This window comes from Hypanus sabinus, unplaced genomic scaffold (genome assembly GCF_030144855.1).
Source record: "Hypanus sabinus isolate sHypSab1 unplaced genomic scaffold, sHypSab1.hap1 scaffold_47, whole genome shotgun sequence".
NCBI classification, from domain to species: domain Eukaryota; kingdom Metazoa; phylum Chordata; class Chondrichthyes; order Myliobatiformes; family Dasyatidae; genus Hypanus; species Hypanus sabinus.
The window spans coordinates 875971-892023 of NW_026781341.1; the positions used below are offsets into that span (position 1 = coordinate 875971).

Below are 16053 nucleotides of genomic sequence, written 5' to 3' on the forward strand. Positions count from 1 at the left end.
GGGACAATAAAAGATTGTTCACTGAGATCATTATATTTGCCTTCAATGGTTAAATTTCAGTGAGTTTTATTCCTAGTAACATTAAGCAGAAAAGTTTGGTCCTCCTTTGTATTGTTAACGTGCTTCATTATCTTTCATGTTAAAGTTAGACCTGCAGTGACAGATTTATTGGAAGAAAAACCACGACTGAAGACAATGGAACAGCAACAAGTGAACCAGCCCGAGGACTGAGAGCACCGACTGGAGAGGACCCATCTGACTTGGAGATTCCATTGATTCAGTCCGGAGAAAGTTTGGTGAGTCTCATTTACTCAAACACTGGTCTTTTAGACATTACATACCTGCACAAAGGAAGGTAGGAAATGGTTGGGAGTGAGACTGAATATGCCCAGAAGGACCAGTTATGCCTCTGTCAGACCCAGTTGTGAAGAAGCCCCACCTTATATTCCCTTTAAACTTTTCCCCTTTCACACTTAACCCATGTCCTCTGTTTTCTTTTTTCTCCCCTAGCCTCAGTGGATAAACGCTGCTTGCATTCACTCTAGCTATACCCATCCTAATTTTATATACCTCTATCAAGTCTCCCCTCATTCTTCTACACTCCTAAGAATGAAATCCTTACCTATTCAACCTTTCTCTGTAAAACAGTTTCTCAAGTCCTGGCAGCATCCTTGTAAACCTTCTCTGCACTCTTCCAACCTTACTAATATCCTTCCTGTAATTCGGTGACCAAAACTGCACACAATACTCCAATTTCAGCCTCACTAATACCTTATACGACCTCACCATAACATTCCAACTCTTATACTCAATACTTGGATTTATAAAGGCCAAAGGATTCAACAGATGGGAGATGCCAGAGAGTAGTGGTGGATAATTGTTTATCGGGATGGAGGCCAGTGACTAGCGGGGTGCCTCAGGGATTAGTTTTGGGCCCAATGTTGTTTGTAATATACATAAATGATCTGGATGATGGGGTGGTAAATTGGATTAGTAAGTATGCCGATGATACTAAGGTAGGAGGTGTTGTGGATAATGAGGTGGGTTTTCAAAGCTTGCAGGGAGACGTATGCCGGTCAGAAGAATGGGCTGAACGTTGGCAAATAGAGTTTAATGCTGAGAAGTGTGAGGTTCTACATTTTGGCAGGAATAATCCAAATAGAACATACAGGAATTGAGGAATGCAGAGGAACAGAGAGATCTAGGAATAACAGTGCATAGTTCCCTGAAGGTGGAGTCTCATGTAGATAGGGAGGTGAAGAAGGCTTTTGGAACGCTGGCCTTTATAAATCAAAGCACTGAGTACAGAAGTTGGGATGTAATGTTAAAAGTGTACAAGGCATTGTTAAGGCCAAATTTAGAATATTGTGTGCAGTTCTGGTCACCGAATTATAGGAAAGATATCAATAAATTAGAGAGAGTGCAGAGACAATTTACTAGGACGTTACCTGGGTTTCAGCACTTAAGTTACAGAGAAAGGTTGAACAAGTTAGGTCTCTATTCATTGGAGCGTAGAAGGTTGAGGGGGATTTGATCAAGGTATTTAAAATTTTGAGAGGGATAGATAGAGTTGACGTGAATAGGCTGTTTCCATTGAGAGTAGGGGAGATTCAAACGAGAGGACATGATTTGAGAGTTAGGGGGCAGAAGTTTAAGGGAAACATGAGGGGGTATTTCTTTACTCAGAGAGTGATAGCTGTGTGGAATGAGCTTCCTGTAGAAGTATTAGAGGCCAGTTCAGTTGTGTCATTTCAGGTAAAATTGGATAGGTATATGGACAGGAAAGGAGTGGAGGGTTATGGGCTGAGTGCGGGTAGGTGGGACTAGGTGAGATTAAGAGTTCGGCACGGACTAGGAGGGCTGAGATGGCCTGTTTCCGTGCTGTGATAGTTATATGGTTATATGGTACTAAAAGCTCTCTTTACTGCCCTATCTACATGTGATGCCACTTCTGGGAATTTTATATCAGTATTCCTAGATCCCTCTGTTCTAGTGCACTCCTCAGTGCCCTGCCATTTACCTCGTATGTTCTACCTCGGTTTGACCTTCTAAAGTGCGATACCTCACACTTGTCTGTATTAAACTCCATCTGCCATTTTTCCAGCTGGTCCTGATCTCTCTGCAAGCTTTGAAAACCTTCTTCACTGTGCATACACCTCCAATCTTTGTATCATCAACAAATTTGCTGACCCTATTTACCAAATTATTATCCAGATCATTGATATAGATGACAAATAACAATGGACTGATCCCTGTGGCACACCACTCATCACAGGCCTCCACTCAGAGTAGCAATCCTCCACTACCACTCTCTGACTTCTCACATTCTCAATTTCCAATCAAATTTACTACCTCACCATGTATACATAGTGACTGAATCTTCCTAACTAACCTCCCAAGTGGCACCTTGTCAAAGGCCTTACTGAAGTCCATGTAGACAACATCCACTGCCTTGCCTTCATCCACTTTCCTTGTAACCGCCTCGAAAGTCTCTAATATATTTGTTAAACATGACCTACCATGCACAAAGCCGTGTTGACTCTCCCTAATAAGTCCCTGTCTATCTAAACAATTGTCAATCCTATCTCTTAGTACTCCTTCCAATAGTTTACCCATGACTGACATTAAACTTACCAGCCTATAATTTCCCGGATTACTGTTAGAGCCTGCTTTAAACAACGGAACAACATGAGCTATCCTCCAAATCTCTGGCACCTAACGCGTAGATAATGACATTTAAATTGATCTGCCAGGGTCCCTGCAATTTCAACATTAGTCTCCTTCAGGGACCGAGGGAATACCCTGTCAGGTCCTGGAGATTTATCTACTCGCCTCAAGGTAGCAAGCACCTCCTCCTCTTCTATCAGTATAGGTTCCATGACCTCAAAACTTGTTTGCCTTATTTCCATTGACTCCAAGCCAGTTTTCTTAGTAAATTCAGACACAAAAAAACCATTTAACATCTCCCCAATTTCTTTTGGTTCCATACATCGTCGACCACTCTGATCTTCAAGAGGACCAATTTTATCCCTTAACTATCCTTTTGCTATTAATATACCTGTGGAAGCTCTTACTGTCCTTCACCTTGACTGCCAACGCCACCTCATGTCTTCTTTCAGCCCTTCCTGATTTCTTCCGTAAGTATTTTTTTGTACTTTTTATACTCCTCGAGTACCTTATTTGCTCCCTGTTTCTTATACATGTCATACATCTCTCTCTTCTTTATCAGAGTTCCAATATCCATGAAGAACCAAGGTTCCTTATTCTTATTCACCTTGCCTTTAATCCTGAGACTTTGTTCCTAGTGTGTCCTGATGGGCCATCCGGAAATGATTTAAGCTGGTGACAACCCTGTTTTCCCCAGTGGGATAACTCTCATGTGGAATCGGGCTAATGGTCGAACCTTCAACCAAGTGAGTCCAGTCTCCACTGTTAGTCTGGCCAGTTTACTCTTCAGAGTGCCATTGGCTCTCTCCACTCTGCCAGCGGCCCGTGGGTGGAGAACACAGTGGAATTGTTGCTTGATAGCTAGTTCGTTACATACTCCTTCATTTACTTTCACCATAAAGTGTGGGCCATTGTTGAACTCAGGGAATTATTTCCCTTAATAATACCTTCACAACAGTCAGCAATATTAATGGTAGTTGGAACAGCTGCAATCCATCTACTAAACACATCTATAATACCTACGCAGTACCTATAGCAATGTACTCTAGGCAATTCAATAAAATCAACTTGTAGACATGAAGAAGATCCACCTGGCAAGGGAGTCGTACCCGGTGTGCAGGGTACAGGATACCAACCATTCCCTCCTTTCCCAGGTGTGTACAATTATGTATATGATCAACCAATATTGGTAAAAACTGTGTAGGAACCCAGACCTGTCCCACTGGGTGATCCAAAAACCTAGGTTAGGGTCTTTCTGGCACCCCACCTGGGACCACAGTTTTCACTCCTCCTCAGAGACATCCTCCTGAGAAGAACAAAACTCGAGGTAGCTGTAGTGCGGTGAGTAAGTTGTTTACAAAGGTGACATTACTAATGGGGTGGCCAGAGGAAGTCAGGAATCTCCACGTTCCCAGAGAGCCCCCTAGTCATGTACAATCCCAAATGCATAACGAGAGTCTGTGTAAACGTTCCCACTTTACTCTGTTGCTGGGATACAGGCACGAGTCAGAGCAAACAGCTCAGCCTTCTGGGCGGAGACAGCTGCTTCAAAAGAGGCCTGTTCAATTACTTCACTGTCCGTCACTATCGCATCGTTTCCCTGCTGGATCCACAAAAGAGCTTTCATCATCATGAAACAGTGTCTCAGGCTAGAGGGGGTATTGCAGAATGGATGGGAGAGTCTGTCCTTCTTTCACTGTGATCCGGACGGGCTAGAGGGGGTATTGCAGAATGGATGGGAGAGTCTGTCCTTCTTTCAATGTGATCCGGACGGGCTAGAGGGGGTATTGCAGAATGGATGGGAGAGTCTGTCCTTCTTTCACTGTGATCTGGACGGGCCAGAGGGGGTATTGCAGAATGGAATGGAGAGTCTGTCCTTCTTTCACTGTGATCTGGACGGGCCAGAGGGGGTATTGCAGAATGGAATGGAGAGTCTGTCCTTCTTTCAATGTGATCCGGACGGGCTAGAGGGGGTATTGCAGAATGGTTGGGAGAGTCTGTCCTTCTTTCACTGTGATCTGGACGGGCCAGAGGGGGTATTGCAGAATGGATGGGAGAGTCTGTCCTTCTTTCACTGTGATCCGGACGGGCCAGAGGGGGTATTGCAGAATGGATGGGAGAGTCTGTCCTTCTTTCACAGTGATCCGGATGGGCCAGAGGGGGTATTGCAGAATGGATGGGAGGGTCTGTCCTTCTTTCACAGATCCAGACGGGCTAGAGGGGATATTGCAGAATGGATGGGAGAGTCTGTCCTTCTTTCACAGTGATCCGGACGGACTAGAGGGGGTATTGCAGAATGGATGGGAGAGTCTGTCCTTCTTTCACAGTGATCCGGACGGGCTAGAGGGGGTATTGCTGAATGGATGGGAGAGTCTGTCCTTCTTTCACAGTGATCCGGACGGGCCAGAGGGGGTATTGCAGAATGGATGGGAGAGTCTGTCCTTCTTTCACAGTGATCCGGACGGGCTAATTGCAGAATGGATGGGAGAGTCTGTCCTTCTTTCACAGTGATCCGGACGGGCTAGAGGTGGTATTGCAGAATGGATGTGAGAGTCTGTCCTTCTTTCCCAGTGATCCGGACGGGCCAGAGGGGGTATTGCAGAATGGATGGGACAATCTGTCCTTCTTTCCCAGTGATCCAGACGGGCCAGTGGGGATATTGCAGAATGGATGGGAGAGTCTGTCCATCTTTTACAGTGATCCAGACGGACTAGAGGGGGTATTGTAGAATGGATGGGGGAGTCTGTCCTTCTTTCACTGTGATCCGGACGGGCTAGAGGGGGTAATGCAGAATGGATGGGAGAGTCTTTCCTTCTTTCACTGTGATCCAGACAGGAGGGCGGACTTCATGGACTGCAATTGCCTAGAGATGGGGTACAACGTATTGGGTTTGGTCAGTATTAAAAGAATGTCTTACCAGATGTCCTGTCTTCACCTCAGACTTCTTCCCGTATCAGAGTTGGCCCACGGCCAAGTCTTGCCAGTCTCCCTCGGTGCTGGAGGCTTGTTTCGTCAGGGTGTGGGCCAGGAGCCCTCGGCTCTTTACCTTGAACCCAGGGCAAACCCTGAAGGTGGTATGGGGAACCTCCAGTCCTGTCTGTCACCAAAAGAATTCTGGAACTTCGGCCAGAAATGCAGTGCCGTCTCTTCCTTTATCCTCTCCAATCACCGTGACTGGGAACTTCTGTCCCTTGAGGGGTTTCCTCAGGTGAGCACCACGTAGGGTCATAGCACAGAGTCACATGAGAGCTGGCTGCTGGCAGAAGGGGTTCAAATGTACTGGAGTCCAGATAAAGTGCCCACCACTGGGTGGTCAGAGGAAGCTATCAGTTGTTCGCAGTTCCAGCATGATATCCTTGTCCATGTAATGAATCTCGACTTCCAACAGACAGAGCAAGTCTCTCCCTACAAGATTACACCCCCGTCTGGTGGTGACTGTAAATGAAACCTCACGCTGGTTCCCCTGAAATTCCACCTGCAGTGGCTGGGAACGTGAATACATACGTTCTGTGCCTTCAAACCCAGACAGAGTGATTGTAGCGTCTGATAGATGGAATCCCTTTGCTGATACTATTTCCTGATCGAGAGTGGTTGTGGTCGCCCTCATATCAATCATAAACGGAATTGAAATTCCAGCACCTGTCAATATTACATTGGGCCCTTACTGAGGGATGATACTCACAGTAGGAGGCATCCTTGCTTGTCAATTTCTAAATGGGTTGTTGTCCCCACCTGCCCCTTTGTAGGTTTTTGTTCCCATTTCTGATCCCCAGATGTAACCCGCTTGCGTCCTTCTTCCTGCTGAACATGTACACTTTAAATATTAGTTCCTTTCGGGGTTGATCAGGAATTGAAAATCAGGTTCCAATAATATGTCAAAGCTCGTCACATTCGATTTCGGTCATTGTCAGGCCAATCCATATTATCTGTTTTAATCATGTTGGCTTAGTCGGTAAATTTTGGAGCAGTAGGGCATTAAACTGGGAGTACAGATTCCCATTATTAAAAGGCTTGGTCTCCTGTGAAAGTGCCGAAGTAGGCCACAAATCGCTCCCAATAGTCTGGTCCTGATTCCCCAGGGTTCGGATTGCATTCAAGTACTTTAGTGATGTTTACAGGTTGCTGGCGAGCCCTTTCCAGGGCTTGAATGATCTGGTCTGTCTGTTCATTCTCAGTATGGTTTCCCGCCTGTAACTCCTGATGGGTTTGGTATCTCAATTCTGCCTTCCATTTCCCCCCTCATCAGCTGAAAGAATCATGCAGGAGAGACTGAATAAATCTTGTGGAGTCGCATTCAACATTTGTGTAGTACTGTGGACACACTGAGCAAACGGTGCTGGTTTTTCTTTTCTACCTGGGGCCTGATTCATGATCATTATCATTTCTTGAGGCTTCCATGGAGCATACACAGGAATCACTGAGGGCTGTCCCTCCTCCTCCTCATGGATTGGGCAGCATTTGGGTGGGCAGTTGTCTTTGTGGAGCCACTAACTCTGGGGATTTATTGGATTCTTCCCTCCCTGTCTCGGAATAATCCTCGGTATTCCCTTTCGGGATCTCAGGGTGTAGAGACATCCCCTTCCCTGTGCCGCTGTTTTAGCTGAGCGGCCACCGTATCTGGGTACTGGGAGGATTGGGGTTCGGGGGCACTGGGTGAACTTGGCCGCTGGTAAGGTAGGAGAGGTACGGTGGGTGCCCACTCCTCATCACGGTCACTGTCCTCAAACAGGGTCGGTATGACAGACATGTGTTTGGGATCCCTTCTTTCCCTGTAAGTTCGAACTTTAGACTGATATTCCTGCCCTTCTCTCCTATCTGGACCAACCTCGGTTTGCTTACGTTGTTTCTCCTGCTCTTGTTTTTGGTGCCCATCCACCCATTCACGCTCCACTTTTAGCGTCTCCCAACCTTTGGCGTTCCTTCTGCAGTACATACCTCTATCCCTTTCTCACATGTATTATTCCTCCAACTTGCTGATATATACTGTTCCACTTTACATCTTCATTCAGCCCATCTGCTCAGCACTCCCTGTATTGGGATCGTGTTTGTGACTCCAAATGTTGAAGTTGAATAAAACTCGGCAGACCAGCTTCTTATCGTCACCACAGTTCATTTTCCAGCGGGAGTTTGAGACCCTGTTGTTAAAGGGAAGGCATGTAAGCACTGCCACCTTCTGACAAGTGGACTGATTTAGTGAGGTTACAGCCATATATTTATACATAGTAAGCCCCATACATTCCTATTGCAAGATGTTATTTGAACTGGTACGCCCACCAAGTCTGTTGGCTCCAAACTTAATTAGATAAGAGAGTTTGCTAACTGAAGGTTTTAATTACAGATGGATATACTGTCCAGTCCTTATCAGTTACTCCCTTTGCAAGGCCCTGACTTAATTACAAACAGATGTTTATTCCTGTCCCCATCAGTGAGTCCTCCTCCCTTTACTCAAAAGAGGGTACAGTGTATAATGTTATCAACTAATGAGGGTACAGTGTATAATGTTATCAACTAATGAGGGTGCAATGTATAATGTTATCAACTAATGAGGGTACAGTGTATAATGTTATCAACTAATGAGGGTACAATGTATAATGTTATCAACTAATGAGGGTGCAGTGTATAATGTTATCATCTCTCAGTGTATCTCTCTGCAAGCCATAGAGAACTGGTAATGAGCCTGTCTTAGCTAACCACTGAAGACAGTGTTTACTTTGGTTCAAATATTCCTATTCAGTCCCAACTGTTCTTTTAGCCAGAGGTTACATAGGTTCAAAATGATTTTTTTTTTATATATCCTTAATTCATCAGGAGGGTTCAGGGGAAATGTTTATGTCCCATAAAGAAACTGTTGTTACCTGTGTGTATTGTGGCGATGCAAAAGTTGCTGGAGAATTTACAAGTGGGAAGAAGTGGAGTGATATTTGGAAATCTGACTTTTTCAACATAATTTAGCAAGCAAACCACTTATGGACAATGTGCAAAAGCTCTGGTAAGAAAGTCCTTCATTAGCTGTTGCAGTCCCGCTACATAGGTTGCGTGAGAGAGCAGATGAACTCGATCAAACCCAGAGGAGATCATAGTTCTTATTGACAGTGTTAAAATGAATACCTCACTATATAAAAATCACTGTGCACATGTTGTCACTTGGTAAAAATAAGCACAGTACATGATTTATGTGCACACTGGTCATTAGAAATCAGAGGGGGTATTGGATGGAAGGTGCAGAGACTGCCAGTGTCCTTGATGCCCTCACCTACAAGATGTGCATCCAGCTGCAGCTTGTAGCCCTGAACTTGAAGGAGCTGGGACTTGAAATTGATGAATTCTTGATCAGCTGGGAGTCAGAGGGGGTGATGCATGTGACATGAAGAGAGGTGAGTTACACTCAAGGTGCAGGACACAGGAAACTGGGTGAGAGTCAGGCAGGTGAATGAGGTTAAATAGCCACCGAAGAGTACTCTTGTGGACACCCCACACAACAGCATTTGGACCACTTTAGAAACTGTTGGGGATATTACAGTGGAAAGTCAAATAATTGATAGGGGATTCATTAGTTATGGGAATGGAACAAGAAGGGGACTAATATCCTAGTATTGAGGCTTGCTGGAGCTAGTGTGGTCAGAGGGTGAAGTGGATAAAATAAGTTGTAGGGGGAATGGGAGCCAGAGTGACAGAACAAATAGTGGAGAGGATGCATTGAGTGGAATTGAATTGACTTTATTACTTACATACTTCATACACGTGAGGAGTAAATATCTTTACATTACTCTCCATCTAAATGTGCAATGTGTAATTTATAGTAACTTATAATATATTGTTTATACATAGAAGAGTCAGTATAAAATCAACATGCAATTGTATCGGCATGAATTAATCATTCTGATGCCCTGGTAGATGTCCTGGTGATGCCCTGCCCTGGTAGATGTCCCAAAGCCTATTAATCCTTTTGCTGTGGTACCTTTTCCTGGATGGTGGCAGTAGGAACAGTTTGTGGTTGTGGTGAATTGAGTCTCCAATATCCTTTTGGCACTCTTTACACACCTGTCTCTGTAAATCTCCGGAATAGTGGGAAGTTCACATCTACAGATGCACTGGGCTGTCCGCACCACTCTCTGCAGGGTCCTGCGATTGAGGGAAGTACAGTTCCCATACCAGGCAGTGCTGCACCCAGTCAGGATGCTCTCTATTGTCTCTCTGTAGAAAGTTCTTAGGATTTGGGGCCCATACCAAGCAACTTCAACCATCTGAGGAGAAAGAGGTGCTGCTGTGCTCTTTTCAAAACAGCCGGTATGTACAGAGCATTTGAGATCCCTGGTGATGTTTATGCTGAGGATCTTAAAGCTTTTCACCCTCTCAACCCCAGATCCATTGATGTCAATAGGGGTTAGCCTGTCTCCATTCCTCCTGTAGTACAGAATCAGCTCCTTTGTTTTTGTGACAATGAGGGAGAGTTTGTTTTCTTGACACCAGTCAGATGTTGTTCAGACCTCAGATATCAAACACTCAGCTCCTGAATTGCTCCCAGAAACTCCAGCCATTGCTGCCCTGTTGTCACTCCTACCTTTTCCCTTCCAAACAAGTTTGGCCAGCTTCTCTGTCACAGAAACATGGGGGAGTTCAGTATGGAAACAGGGTATTTGGCCCATCTAGTCAATGCTTAAACAACCACTTAAGGTATCTATTGCAACTACCTGACTGGGACCATCGCCTTCCATACACATACCATCCAGGCTCCCATCCAAACTTCTTTCAAATGGTAAAACTGAGCTCACATGTACCCCTTGTGCTGACATCTCATGCCACGCTCTCACGACCAATTCAGAGAAGAGCTTTTCAATGTGCTCCCATTAAATGTTCACCTTCCCCGCTTACCCATGCCCTCTAGTTGTCATCCCACCCAACCTCAGTGGAAAAAGCTGCTTGCATTTACCCTATCTATACCCTCATAATTCTGTATACTTCCAACAAATCCTCATGCAATGTTTAATTACCTTGTCTATGTTTAGAGCATGTTTTAGGTGTATCTGATGATGAGGGGCATTGATCGTGTGGATAGCCAGAGGTTTTATTCCCAGTACTGAAATGGCTAACACGAGGGGGCATTGTTTTAAGGTGCTTGGAAATAGCTACTGAGGGGATACCAGGGGTAAGTTTTTTACACAGGTAGTGGTGGGTTCATGCAATACACTGCCAGCTATTTGTGTGAGAGTGTTTCAGTTATTGCGGGGCCAGGAACCCATACAGCTCAGTGGGAACAGGGAACAATACCAGTGGAGAGAGTCAAACTGAGCCAGGTCATGGATTGGAGATGGCAGAAATGCCCCATTCATATAGAGACAGGAAGAGCATCAGAGAGTTTGATGGTCATTCCAGATACCAGCACTCTGCCCAGTCAGGAGATGATTTCTCTCTCCAACTTGGGTTGAACTTCACTGTAACAGTGTGATGCCAGATCACACCTTGACAACTTATGTGAACTCATCTGAAATGTTGTCCTTTACCCATTGACAGATATTGTAAATCTTTTTACAGGTCAAAAATGACAAGGAATTTGTGTACGGGAATCTAGAGCTCAACACACCAGTTTTGCTGTCTCTGTCCAGATATTTAAGAAGTGGAGCGAGGGATTCAATCGACCATCCTTCCTGCTCAGACTGTGGGGAGGGATTCACTCGATCATCCTTCCTGCTCAGACTGTGGGGAGGGATTCACTCGATCATCCTTCCTGCTCAGACTGCGGGGAGGGATTCACTCATCATCCTTCCTGCTCAGACTGCGGGAAGGGATTCACTCGATCATCCTTCCTGCTCAGACTGTGGGCAAGGATTCACTGAATCGTCTGACCGACTGGCACACCCATCATTTTGCACAGGGTGGAACGATTCACCTGATCAGACAGTGGAAATGGAATCACTCGGCCTTCTCAACTGAAGGTACATCAGCTAGTTCACACTGGACAAGGCCATTCACCTGTTCTGTGGGTGAGAAGGGATTCAGTCGGTCATCCCACCTGCGGACACACCAGTCAGTTCACACTGGGCAGAGGCTGGTCATCTGTTGAATTTTGGGGAAGCATTCACTCGGTCATCTGACCTAATGGCTCACCAGCGAGGTCACACCGGGGAGAGGCCGTTCACCTGCTCGGAATGTGGGAAAGGATTCACTTGCTCATCTAAACTGAAATTACATCAGCGTGTTCACAGTGGGAAGAGGCCATTCACCTGCTCAGACTGTGGGAAGGGATTCAGCTGGTCCTCTCACCTGAAGGTACATCAGCGAGTTCACACTGGAGAGAGGCCATTCACCTGCTCAGAGTGTGGGAAGGGATTCACTATGTCATCTAATCTGAAGATACATCAGAGAGTTCATACTGGAGAGAGGCCGTTCACCTGCTCAGACTGTGGGAGGGGATTTACTTGCTCATCCAAACTGAAAGTACACCAGCGAGTTCACACTGGGGAGCAGCTGTTCACCTGCCCGGACTGTGGGAAGGGATTCACTTGCTCATCCGAACTGAAAGTACACCAGCGAGTTCACACGAGAGAAAGGCCATTCATCTGCTTAGACTGTGGGAAGGGATTCACTCAGTCATCCCATCTGAAGGTTCACCAGCGAATTCACACTGGGGAGAGGCCGTTCATCTGCTCGGACTGTGGGAAGGGATTCGCTTGCTCATCCGAACTGAAGGTACATCAGCGAGTTCACACTGGGGAGTGGCCGTTCACCTGTTCATACTGTGGGAAGGGATTCAGCTGGTCTTCTCAACTGAAGTCACATCAGAGATTTCACACTGGAGAGAGGCCATTCACCTGCTCAGACTGTGGGAAGGGATTCACTGCGTCATTCCACCTGAAGGTACATCAGAGAGTTCATACTGGAGAGAGGCCGTTCACTTGCTCAGTCTGCGGGAGGGGATTTACTTGCTCATCCAACCTAATGGCTCACCAGCGAGTTCACACTGGGGAGAGGCCATTCACCTGCTTAGACTGTGGGAAGGGATTCACTTGCTCATCCGAACTGAAGTTACATCAGCGAGTTCACACTGGGGAGCGGCCGTTTGCCTGCTCAGACTGTGGGAAGGGATTCTCTGTTTCATCCCAGCTACTGAGTCACCAGTCAGTTCACACTGGGGAGAGGCCATTCATCTGCTCGGACTGTGGGAAGGGATTCACTCAGTCAGCTCAACTGAAGGTACATCAGCGAGTTCACACCGGGGAGAGGCCATTCGCCTGCTCAGTCTGTGGGAAGGGATTCAATTGGTCATCTCACCTGCAGAGACACCAGTCAGCCCACACGGGGAAATGGCCATTCACCTGCTCAGTCTGTGGGAAGGGATTCACTTGGTCATCTAAGCTGAATAGACATCTGCAAATTCACACTGGAGAGAGGCCGTTCACCTGCTCTGTCTGTGGGAAGGGATTCACTGAGTCATCTGAACTGAAGATACATCAGCGAGTTCACACTGGAGAGAGGCCGTTCACCTGCTCAGTCTGTGGGAAGGGATTCATTCGGTCATCTACCCTGAAGGTACATCAGCGAGATCACACTGGGGAGAGGCCGTTCACCTGCTCAGAATGCGGGAAGGGATTCACTCGGTCATCCGCCCTACAAGCACACCGTTCAGTTCACACTAGGGGGAGGCCGTTCACCTGCTCAGACTGTGGGAAGGGATTCACTTCATCATCTGAACTGGAGAGACACCAGCAAGTTCACACTGGGTAGAGGCCGATCTCCTGCTCAGAGTTTGGCATAAGATTCTCTCAGCCAAATCAACTGAATGTGCATCATTGAGTTCACACTGGGGAGAGGCTTTTCACCTGCTGTGAATGTGGGAAGCGATTCACTCAGTCATCTAACCATATGCAACTCTCACTTCGGCTAGCAGCTTAACTTTTGGAGTGATAGCTCCCCAACCCAGCCAACTTAAGAAATCTCATTTGGGTGGATGCTTCATGATGTGTCCCGTTCCAAATCAGTACACTGAAATAACAAACTGTACACAATATGTGATTAAACAATTGAGATTTATAATTCCTACTTAGACTATAGGGTTAGTAAAGAAAACAAAAAGAAAGAAAAAGGGCCCACTCTCTCCATTCACATCTTCTCATTTCTCCCCAGCAAAAGGTGGTGAAATTCTCTCTTCCAGACTCACAGGAAAGAACAACATTACTGCCATTGGATAGCCCCGCACTCCAAAATCCTGTTATCACTAGTCATAACCAAAATATTGCTGCTACAGAGAAACCATTACCTCAGCAGTGAAACATGACAGAGAGGCCGTTACATTAGCAGTGAAACCTTACAGAATGTTATACTTGTGACACACTACCGGGTTTACACTGGGGAGGAAGTTTCAATGAGCTGCACGCTGGATATTTCTCCATCACCATTGCTGAATGCTACTTCAAGACTGACTGTTGGTGCTGAACTCTGCAATTATTGCTGCTGCTCACCACACCCAGTTCTTCACCCTGGTCACTGGGCATGGGAGGAGTTTCTTCTGCTGCACATTCACCTTTAATGGGACTGGAGTTTAATATTCTGCAGCTGAGACAAATAAATCAGTTCTATTTTAAATTTTGTCTTTGGAACTCTGTGAGTTTATAACACAACTAGTGTACTCAGTCCGGCTGGACCCTGCCAATGATTCTATTCCTTGACAGTCCTTTTAAATCCTCCCCTATTGTTCATCTCCTGCTTCCCTGTGCTGATGGGTTCCAAGCCAGTGGTGAAGAGGTTTCCCTTAAATTTTCTACTGACTGATGAAGTCACATAGATTGCAGTTCTGTCTCAGATGTTCTTCACCCCTCAAATCTCTGGGCTGACGAAGAATGACACTGGGAGTTAACCTTATTCTGGGCACATTTCCATATTTTGGGCCATTTTCCCTGCTTCTAAAGGGTTGTTAGAAAACACCACTCTCCTCTAAAGACTGAAAGCCAAATGGGAAACCATCCATTGGATGTTCAACGAAGCAGGGTCAGAAACCAGAGGTGGGTCCACACATTGCAGAGTTTGGGGGTCTGGACAATGGTTGGGATAAGAATGTATGCCGGTACATCGTTGGGATGTCTCCCATGGAGGGTCATACTCATTCCACTGGTTAATGTTTTCTTCCAGAGTGATGATTCATTTTACTGAGTTGGCCTCTCATTTAAGTTTTCTGGTCTTCTTAGCACAATTGCACATACACTCTTGGAGTGCTGAATCCTGTTTACTTTTGAAGAAAGTATACACCTAAAAGTTTTATCTGACTGTTGTGTGATTTTTTTTTTCATTTGTGTTATTCCTCTTCCTCCTGTCTAAGGTGCTGTTTGAGTGTAAGTAGTCTTTTTTGAAGTTTTCTAAAGTTCTTATTTATCTTTGTAAATTTTACTGATTGAAGTGGGACTAAGGTATTTTTATTTAGAAAAAGTCAGTGTCTGTACTGATGAAAGTGTTTATTGCCTTTGTTGTATTTGTTAATTATTGAGCTCTGTTTGGGTTAGGGTTAGGGTGTTCCTTCACTACACCCCCTCTCGCAGTTTCACCTATCACCTGCCACTTCTTCCACCCCTCTCACCCCAACACATTTTCCTCTGACGTCTCATCTTTTTTTTCCCCAGTCCTGATGAAGTGTCTCACCCCGAAATGTCAACTGTTTACTATTTCCCATATTTACTTCCTGGCCTCCTAGGTTCCTCCAGAATTTTGTGTATGTGTTGCTTGGATTTCCAGCAGCCACAGATTTTCTCCTGTTTTTGATTAAAAACAAAAGCAGGGTCAGCGGCAAGGAAACAGTGGAAAGATCGGAAAGCTTTTACATAACTAACAGGAGACAATTGAAAAATAGAACACAGGAGAGACAAGATGAAAAATTAAGGTGTGAGCCAATAATATCAAGTATCAATAGCTGCTCATATGTAGAAATATTAAAAAAGAGGCGAGTTGATATTGTACCACTGGAAGATGATGCTGGCAATAGAGTAAAGAAATAGCCACCGAACGTAACAAGTACTTTGTGTCATTCTTCACTGTATAAGACAATAAGACATAGGAGCAGAATTAGTCCATTCAGCCCAGCAAGTCTGCCTCATCGTTCTATCGTGGATGATCCCAGTTCTCACTCAACCCCATGCACCTGCCTCCTCGGCATATCCTGTAATTCCCTGACTGATCACAAACTTTTATATTCTGCCTTAAATGCACCTACTGGCGTGGCCCTCACCGCTGTCTGTGCTAGAGAATTCCACAGATTCACTACTCTCTGACTAAATAAAATTCTCTTTAACTACTCTAAAAGGTCGCTCCTTTTGAGGTTGTGCTTTCTGTTATGGCTACCCCCACCATACGAAAAGTCCTCTCTTCATCCACACTATCTGGACTTTTCCACATTCGGTGGGT

At 45.5% G+C, this 16053-nt stretch overlaps 1 protein-coding gene across 1 annotated transcript; it reads left to right on the forward strand.

Annotated features, from left to right (window-relative positions):
- The first annotated feature begins 11654 nt into the window (after positions 1–11654).
- On the forward strand, positions 11655–15812 carry LOC132389063 (zinc finger protein 227-like). Its single transcript, XM_059961476.1, has one exon. The coding sequence runs from the start codon at positions 11764–11766 to the stop codon at positions 13387–13389; it is 1626 nt and encodes a 541-aa protein (XP_059817459.1). The 5' UTR covers positions 11655–11763; the 3' UTR covers positions 13390–15812.
- Positions 15813–16053: the final 241 nt, after the last annotated feature.